The 10,059-nt window shown below is 39.3% G+C and overlaps 1 protein-coding gene across 8 annotated transcripts in view; it reads left to right on the plus strand.

Moving 5' to 3' along the window:
* Window positions 1–6,407, plus strand: part of csmd3b (CUB and Sushi multiple domains 3b) — a 380,853-nt gene extending 374,446 nt beyond the window's left edge. For all 8 annotated transcript variants that reach the window (XM_040020932.1, XM_040020933.1, XM_040020934.1 and 5 more), the window contains 6 exons: window positions 410–469; window positions 1,376–1,534; window positions 2,563–2,699; window positions 3,202–3,289; window positions 3,781–3,916; window positions 4,556–6,407. In XM_040020932.1, coding sequence (XP_039876866.1) covers window positions 410–469; window positions 1,376–1,534; window positions 2,563–2,699; window positions 3,202–3,289; window positions 3,781–3,916; window positions 4,556–4,715 — 740 coding nt within the window. In that variant the 3' untranslated portion in view covers window positions 4,716–6,407. The remainder of the gene's footprint in view (window positions 1–409; window positions 470–1,375; window positions 1,535–2,562; window positions 2,700–3,201; window positions 3,290–3,780; window positions 3,917–4,555) is intronic.
* The last annotated feature ends 3,652 nt before the right edge of the window (window positions 6,408–10,059 follow it).

The raw sequence follows: 10,059 nt of genomic DNA on the forward strand, positions 1-10,059 counted from the left end.
CAACAATAGCTGCATCTTGACGTGATAGTACAAGCTGCTGAAGGTGAATAGAAAAAGTGTCTTGAAGCCGGTTTTAAAAGGATCTAATATACACAGCAGTTATTGGTCATTGATCATTAACCTTATTTGCATTTCAATCTACAAGTAACCAGTAAATAGGTTTGTCTTGCTCGACCCTTTTTCGGCTCACTTCTCACTCGTCGTTGTGACCAAGAGTGACTGCCGCTGCATTTTAATGTGGTTACTTGTTAGTATGAATTGCACTCTCCCCTGGATAACATGGTTGATTAGGGAGGTTGGCTGCAAACTAAAGCATTTTAAAATATTTCGTGCTGTGCCCCTGCTGCCCTGCTCAGGAGTTTTGATATGACATTATCTTCTTTTTCTCTTTCTCTGGCTGTGTGTGTAGCCGGAGAGAAGAAGAAACCTGTGAAGCCAGTAACAGGAACCCCCAGCCCCAAACTAAACGGTCAGTTCTACTACTATCTTTCCTATTCCAGTCTTTTCATTCCTTGTCTATTGTTGACTTATCTATTCCGTTTTAGTCTGGCTTAATCTGTCGTTCGATAAATTCAGTTCAGCTCCTTTTCACTTTGCTACGTTCTGCTCCACAGTGCTGCTCTTGTTTTTCTTATGCTCTTGTCGATTTTGTTGCACTTTACTGCTTTCTATGGTAGTTCTAAATAATTTATTTTTCCTCACTACACAGAGAAAGGTAAATTAACTACTGTGAAATTCTGCTCTTCTTTATGCTTGTCTTTTTCTGCCATACTGTATGCACTTATCTGCATAAAATGCACACATGCTGAGCAGTTATATACACCAGTTTGCTACAACATTAAAACCACCTGCCTGTTGCCTGGTGAAAAGCTTAACAGAAAGAGTTAATAAAGCAAAGGCAAGGAGCCCAGTAAAAGAAGGCTTAGATCACTCTCTCTATCCAACCACCAGGACGCCCTGCAGAGAGCAATAAAATGTAAGTAGCATAGATAAAGGGATGAAGGCAGGGCTAAACGGCAAAGAAGAGAGCCAGTTTAGCTAACTATGTTGAGGTCAACAATGCAGCGAAAACAGAAGACAGATCATCACCTTAAGTAGTAACAGCAGACTCCACACAGGTGAGTGGCAGGAACCCCAGACAAGTCACACCCCACAAGGCCAGATTAATGACACACACAAAACTGATTCATGCAAGACAGAAAGAGAGAGGGAGACAAACAGAGAGAGAAAATGATGAGTCAGCACAGGAGGACAGACGTACCATCATAGGGGTTAATGCTGTTTAATGCTGATTGGTGCAGGCAGTTCTTCTCGTTTTGTTTTTTAAAGATTGGAGCGGACCGTAATCTAATTCATATTCTCTTCTTTTTCGTAGTTCCAGATGATGTCTTTGCTCCCAACTACATATGGAAGGGTTCCTATAATTACCGTGGGAGGAAGCAGCCTATAACACTGAGCATCACCAGCTTTAACTCCACAACGGGGAGAGTCAATGTTACCCTTAGCAACGGCAACATGGAACTGCTCCTGTCAGGCATGTTACGCTAGGTTTAATTGTTCAGTAATCTACTGAAAGCACTTTGAGTAGATTACCACATAAGTGCTGTGACATGACAGGCCATCGTTGTAATAAAATGTAGCTATAATACTAAATTATGCTGTATTGATCCATTGGCAAAACTGTAAGCAAGCAACCAAACAGAATTGAGAGCACTTTTATTCTTTATTGTTGCTTTTTGTTAATGATTGAAATTCATTTCTTTCTATTATGCTTCTTTGCAACGTTGTTGTACACACACATTCATTCACTCACTCACTCAGACAGACACTTACTCACACACATACCTCCCAGGGTCGCACAATAGCGTCAGCAGGGGGTTAAGACCCTATTAAAACACAAATCCTGTTGAAGCTAGAATTGCTTCCTGGAGTAGCAGAGTGCACAAACACCATATCACAAAACCGCGCCGCTATCAGACATTCGTCTTCTGGCTTAAAGGAGCAGCTTTAGATCAATAACAGCTAAAGCTGCACTCACACAGTCACAGAAAGGCCAGTGGCCAGTTACATAAAACTTGCATGTTTTTTTCTGTTTAAGATGTCAAGTTTTCTTTACCCAGGGAATATTTTGAAAGGCGGCAGGGGTTTGGTGTTTTGGGAAATGTGCATACTTTGTATTTTATTTCCAAAAGTGAAGCTGGAAGAATATATCAGTTAGCTATATTTGTATTAGATTGGAGACATGAAAAACAGCCGTCGCTCTCACCTTTTTATGAGTTCATGAATTGAATTTCTTCACTTAACTTCAGTTTCCTGGTTTTCTCTTTAAAAAAAATCATCAATTTTTAAAAATAAATATTTTCTTTATTTTGCAGCTCCATTCAGTTTGCTGTCTTTTCTTTGTATCCCGATAAAATGTCAGAACTAACGACATATATTTCGCTGGTGCACCAGACAAAGTAGAAACACGTGCTGTAGGATCTAATGAACTATAGTGAGCAAGCCATTAAACCATGTACCATGTGCAAACCAAAAATCACGTGTTTATTCTTCGCCCTCTAGGAGTGTACAAGGCGTCCGAGGCCAGGCTGTTGCTGCTGATGTATCAGGTTAATTATGTGAACCAGGGAAACCAACTAAAAGATTCAGCCATCTCTCCCGCCAAGATTATAGATGATTCCTGGACCATGGATGGATTTGTAAGTCCCAGCCGATAAAATCAACCTAACCATATTCAGTTGAGCTGGATTTACATTGAAGCCATTTGACTTTGTGTAAATATAAGTCAGTGAAATATTTAAACTACATCAGCTATCAGAGACTACCTTCTCTGCCAAGGCCAATGTTCTTTCTTGCAATTTTAAAGACAGCCCTCCAGATCGGAGCCAACATTTAATGTGTCCCTTTGCCTGCCCATGCACCACCTCATCACCATACCAGGTTTCACGACATTCGCTTTGGTAGTTTTTGTGAAATCTTGCCAAAGGAGGAAAAAGAAAATAAACAAGGCTCCCTGAAAATACACCTTATACAAAGATTTCAGCAAAACCCAAACATCATCTTTGATTCATTTGCTCTGTAGTGTTGACATGAAACCAGAAGATAACCATTCTTTGTCCCTCTGTTTTTCTCTTCACAGTTGTTTTCCTTTCCTCTCCCGCCTAAACAATTTCTCAACCGCTCTTTCTTTTTAATCTACAGGTATCAGCAGAGCCCGATGGCTCTAGTTACGTATTCCAGGGTTCTATTCAGGGAAAAGACTATGGACAGTTTGGACTGCAAAGATTGGGTAATTCTCTTTCGATTTTGCCAGCAGCACCAAATAATACTGGCTCCTTTGGAATTCAGCAATGAATGACTACAATTGATAGTAAAATCAGGCAGACTGCTTCAAACTAATTCAGTAAGTAATCTTGGAGCTTCTAGTGACTTTATTGCTGCAACAGGGACAGCCATGCAGTGTATTCTCAACAAGAGGAAAAGATGCTCTTTAGACTTAAAAGGTTGGAGCTGTGCAAGAAGACTACAAGCTCCCGAGTCCAATGTAAGCTGCAAGTCGCCTGCAAGATGCTAAGCAGATAATAATCATTATCTGGTAGCATCCACGTCCACTTCCAATTACCAGAGGCCCTACCTTAATTATCATAGTTACAACTAATAAAAATTTGGTTGGTTATTTGCTGAACAACTCAGCTGAAAGCCTTTTGTTCCAAACCCGCAACAATATTTCTTGTTGTATCAAATCACTTTGATGACAGTGTATTTCCTGGTTTGTCGCAGGTCTGAATATGTCGGAGAGTCAAAACTCGCCACCCCCCCAGCTTGGTACCAACAGCAGCTCCGTGGCTATCGCCATCCTGGTGCCTTTCTTTGCTCTGATCTTTACTGGTTTTGGCTTTTATCTCTACAAACAAAGGTATGTGTTGAAAAAAGTAAACCTGCACGTATCCCTTTGAAGTGTCATTCAGCTGCATTTCAGCAGCTGAAAGGAATACATTCCTGTCATTGCATCGTGGTTTCATTTCTGTTTTCCATTAACAACGTACAAAAAGTAAAAAGGCATTGTTAACATTTTAAGAAGCTGTCTAATTCGTGATAACAATGCCTTACTCAATGGTTTGGTTGTTGCAGTGCTCAAAGACAGTTAAGTCACTGTCTGTTGCAAACTGTGCCGCAAAACAACTCTGTTTAGGAGGTGGTAAATTGGATTTTTCAGAGATATGGTTTAAGCACAAATGACTTGTGTTCGCATTGTTAACAGATGCAAATAACTTCTGTTCTGCTGTTAATATCTAAAAAAAAAAAGGCTTGCTGAAGGAATTAGTTTTGGATGAGCTGATTGGAATCTCACTAGGCTTCCTAAAAAGTGCAACACACTCTCTAATCCTTCTTAAGGCTTGTTTACAATGCTTCTACTCTCAAGACTGCATTCTGTATTGTCCACTGGCTGCTCAGTAATGTTAACATTAATAGGCAATTAGAGCATTTCTGCTTCTCCAATGGTGTATTTATGATTTCTTTATATGTGTGGTTTTCTTTGTTGTTTTTTTCACAGAACCACACCAAAAACACAATACACAGGATGCTCAGTCCATGAAAACAACAACGGCCAGGCCGCCTTTGAGAACCCCATGTACAACACCAACGCCAAGGCTGTGGAGGGGAAGGCTGTTAGGTTTGATCCAAATCTAAACACCGTATGCACCATGGTTTGAGGATCGACTGACCTTACTTGAATTTAATGACTCAGATATCCAATGGGACCACGGCTGGTAAGAGACGACGAAAGACAAAAGCTCCGTGCTTCGATGCAAACTTCACCATGAACGACATGGTCTGCACACTGATTACAAAAGACCTTCATTCCCAGTCCAGAAACCTAATCGAACCCAGCTCTCCAGCTGAAACCAAAACCCAGCATTGGTTTCCGTCACTGAAAGCATTTTGTATCCGCAAATGAAATTTTAACAAGTATGAACACAAAAGGTCTGCTGCCTTTGATAGAAGCAAGCAGCCAGTGTGAACTCAATGGGAGATGTAACATCAAGAGATGGAAAGGGATACTACTGAATGGAAAACCATACTGGCTATTATCTGTCTCTAACCCCAAGACTCAGCGGGTCACGGATTCTTTATAATTGGATTCCAAACCAGATACATCCATTATACTCTAACCTCTTATTTAACCTCTCTCACTATCTATAATATGAGTACTAATGATTAAGCCATGACCTGCTAGTTGGACATCATGACATGTTATCACAACCCAATGCCAAATTTTGTATGTCACACAAAGTTGTGAAGAGGAGGACCCAGAGTGGGATCTATGATCACTCGTGCCTGGAGAAAGAGAGCGCACATCGTCAGAGCCCAGCTGTAGTTGGAGATCAAAGAGATAATCCACTAAAAAATATTTTTCATATGTAACATGTTGTCAAACTGACTGTATTAAACAGGTCCTTAAATATGAAAAAAAAAAAGAACAAACGTAATCACAATGACCACAGATGGGGAGATGTGACATGAAGATGATGTCATAAAAGACACTGTGATGTTAAGAAAACTGTTTCTATCTATTTGGTTTCAACACTGACAGTACAAAGAGAACACTGTCACCAGCAGACCATCAGTAAACCGGACTAATGCTTTGTGAAGAGGAAACTATGTCTGAAACAACCATGGAATACAACACCCTAACAGCCAGACAGGACAACCTCCTGTCTCCATTACAACCAGAGGCTGGTATTACCAGCCAGTATTTGTCTTTTTTTCTATTGAAATGGGATCTAAGATGGCTAATGTTAGCAGACAGTTGCGAAAGTTGCTTTGAAAAGAGACTAACTCCTAAGCGAAGGATAAGGGCATCCTTGGAGATGGAGCTGTAATCCTAACTGAACTGGGATTAGAGCACAGCAAAACTAAAAGGAGTCTAAAGGGGAGCTAGCACTTAGAGAACGGATGAGAGACTGTCTCATCTAAAGGATAAACTGCCTCTTCCCATCCAATGGATAAGAGAGGAGGCTAAGGAGATGGAGACAGACCCTAACTGAACTGGAAGTAGACTAAGGGAGTCATTAAGAGAAAAAAGAAGATTTTGAAATTGTAACCCGGCCAATCAGAGCCTGTCTAACCTGAAATCATTTACTGGGAGAGGTCAGCCCTCCCTCATAATGAATCAGATCAGACAGAATATGAGGTAAGATGTTCCTGATCCTGCGAATTTAAATGGATTTTGACCAGAAAGACACTAAATGGATACAGAGGACTCTGATGGACTAACAAAGAGAAAGACTTTGACAAACAGAGAAAGCTCTGGCACTAAAGCACATTTCATGGGAACACTACCTGTCTGCCCGCTGAGAGATGGACTAGCATAGGGACGGAAAGGTTACTGACAGGGTGAATGACAGACACAAATGATGACAGGTACACATACAAAATCTGGGGAGTCAGGTAGAGACAAGTGGTATTAACAGTCATGCAATGAGACAGACAGGTTCAAAGAAGATGAGCCTGGTCTCGGACTGTTGCAGGCTCCATCCATGTCTCCACTTCACAGACAGTTTAAACACAGATTTACAGGCTTACAGAAGGACAGACAGGAGGCAGAGACAGACATGAACTGATAGACAGGCTAAAAGAAAGGCAACAAGGTTGTAACCCTACAATTGTGGACACTGTTCCACTGTAATTCTGCACTCTGAGAGTGCTTATCTTCTTTCTTTCTTACTGCTGCAGAATCTTCTGATCTGTAAATCTATTGCATATATATATTCGGGAGCATTCACCACCTATATTTTTGTGCTATATATTTACCACAGGGGAGGGGCTAAAGGGTAAAGACAGATTATAGCAGAGTTTTTAGAAAAAAAGAAAGAAACATCGGAATAAAAGACATTATAATTACGTGCTATTCACAGAAGTCACAAGCAGTATTTTGGTTTCTTTGTAACATTAAGCTGGTTTATTTGAATTCGTTCTGTATTTTGAAGACCCTCACACATGCACCGTCTTTCCCACTGGGGCAATCATGAGCATCAGTGGTATTGTTGTTGTCGTTACTGTTGAGATGCAAGGTTTGCCAGCAACAATTATGCTTTTTAAATGGGTTTTAGTCTACATTTATCACAGGTGGCAGATTTCCAAAACCTGTTAGAGTTTGTACTTGTTTACCATTTTTCCGAATCCTGCACTGGAGATGTTGGACAATAAAAATATGTAATTATCTCCACTGACACACCAACAACATTTTAAGGGTGAAGCTAAAGACAGCGTAACAGCTGGGATTTCTGAACTAGCTGGCGCAGTGAGGACACAGAAAATAGTGAATTAAAACTCTTGTACTTTTAAAAATAGCTGTTTATTTAGTTATGTTTTAAATCTATAATAGATTAGTACTATACTTCAAACCTTTCTGTCATCATGGCAACACAGAAAGTCGAGCTTTTAATGGAGCCCATTTGTTTGATAAACAAACTCTCATCCAGCTCCGTCTCTGGATATTTTTATCATCTCTTACAGTACAAGGCCACAATAAAAGAAAACATACAATTGGGCTGAAGTGCTTATTAACAATGAAAACTGATAAAATTGCCCAAAATTGAGTTTTTAAATAGATATATTGATCAAATTTGAGTTACATAACATGTCATATTGTGTTTCTATTATATATTTGATATAAGGAAACGGGACAAACATAAAAGAGATTAACAAATACTTGCAATACTTAGGATCTGTTTTTCAATACATTTCAGAATTATGACAATTTTTAAATAAATTTTATTTAGTTGCAAAACATACACAGTTTAATCTGCAGGAACCAGGATGTTATATCTCACTTGTGGCAGCTAAATGTGTCTGTTGCCACATAAAGTGTGTATAAATTAAAGACTACTTAAATTACATATTATTAGTAGATGTTGTTTGATAGTTGGTGCACCAACAAATAGATGATGCTTTTTATTAAGCCCAAAACATGTTTTAAGGACAATATATGAGGAAAATATGATTAAATAGACAACTTGATGGCCTTCTTGTAAAGTGATGCAGCAAAGCTACTATTAAAAAATATATTCAGCTCACAGCGCACATGGCATCTGAACCCTACGTATGGATTTCTTTCGTGTCTCAGTATCTTACTCAGGATGCCTTCAGTGTGAATCAGAATCACACCACAGACAGACCTGATCGTCTTTAGGTGATCTTACAATCTATTTTGCCCGTTTTCTAACATCCACATCATGTTAAATCAGTAGACCCCATTTGACTCTTTAGGTTTAAAGGTTTGCATTATCTTTGGCACTACAAGTCTCCAACATGAGTGTTGCTCAACAACAGACAGATTTTAATGACACGCATGTCTGTGTTCAGTGAATGTCAAATCTTATAATCTATTTATAATCATGAACTGACCCATTTATCATAATGCTCGACTATTTGAAGCCAACGCTTATTTTGTTCTTTTTCTTATTTCATGCATATTGCATAAAAGCAGCCATATGATCTCAATTTTATTTATTTATTTTTTGTTGTGATTGTTCTTGTTCCAGTGTGATCTGCCACCTTTTGATAAACACTCTGCAACCTTTTCTATATTTTGCCCCTATCTGCCACTGTTGTTGCACTTGATATCAGCCTTTCTAATGATTTCATGTACCATAAATGAACCACTGCTGAGAGATGAGTAGATGTTTGAGTTTTTGTGTGAAACCTTTCAGAGTACGGTAAATTAACTATCACGAGGGAAGGGCCTGGTAGTAAACCATATTAATTGGTCTTAAAAGGAGGCAGAAATAGAAGTATCAATCAGCATTAGTCATTGTTTTGCAGCTTTGTTGCTCATTGAATAAAAGTGTTTGTTTTTGTTGTTTTCTTTTTGAAGAATCTGGTTTCATGAACGAGAGGCTGAATTTTGTTAGTTTTGGGGTCCCGCACATGATGGATAACTAGACTTTTTAATGAGTCTGGGTGCCAGGGTGAACAAAAACATCCACTTTGTTTTAAGAACCCCCGCTGCTGTGACCACAGGCGCCAACCACATCCAGCTGACAAGAAAACTCCTTTTAAAGTCGTTACTGATTTAAAGGCAAAGGTAGCTGCGGCTTCCTTGTTTATCCATGCTGTGACTGTGCCGCACTTCATCGCTATCATGACATCGTTTCTTATTACAGGTCGGATTGATTGTTACCGCTCTTGTGGTTGTTGTTGTTGCTTTTGTTGCCGTTTCTTCAGTATGAATCTGACACAGTGCCTACCAAAAACCACGAGACCCTCCCTTTCGCTCTGTCTCACACGCACGCACACATGCATACATACAAACACACACACCTGCTCCAGCGCCCTCTGCTCCCCTCACTCGTCATCAGAGGTCATTTTTTTCTAAGCTTCAGTCTATTTTGCCACAAGCTTTTCCTACTGACTGACCGCAATAAGACCCTTGTGATTTGAAAGACTTAAAGCCGTTCCTGCCTGGGGGACATTGGAAATATTCACCATTTGAGAAAAAAAAAAAGATGAAATATAGAATAAAAAAGTGTTTTGTACAGAAATATATTTTTATGATGAAATAATTTGTAAAATGTATGACTCTATTATGTAAATTTTCAATGCAATGTAAAATTAAAAAAGGCTAATTGCTTTTGTAAAAAAAGAAAGTGTGTTTTCCATTATTGTCTCGTTACTTTTAATGACTTTCTGAAAACTGGAAATTGTAACCACTTTAGCTGAGTTATGCCTCGCGAACACCTGAACATATGAGGAACATTTATGAGGAAAGCAGCGTTGAGGCTACAGCTTAAAATATGTGAGATTAAGTGTTGCAGTGTAAAGTGATGTGGAATTTAAATGTTGCTTTAGGTGCCAATGTGACTTGAAAACTAGTTTTCAAAGTCAGGAAATCCCTTGCAGGGCAAATACAGCAGGCGCAATATGTACTAAAATGAATATAAATACAGCGTCTCTACAGTATCTCACCTTGAGATGAGCTCCCTAAACTTCTTCCATTCAAGAACCGTGGAAGTTCTTATCACTGGAAATCCAACATTATTATTTGCTGCTGCA

The sequence above is a fragment of the Simochromis diagramma genome, unplaced genomic scaffold (genome assembly GCF_900408965.1).
Source record: "Simochromis diagramma unplaced genomic scaffold, fSimDia1.1 OVJJ01000753.1, whole genome shotgun sequence".
NCBI classification, from domain to species: domain Eukaryota; kingdom Metazoa; phylum Chordata; class Actinopteri; order Cichliformes; family Cichlidae; genus Simochromis; species Simochromis diagramma.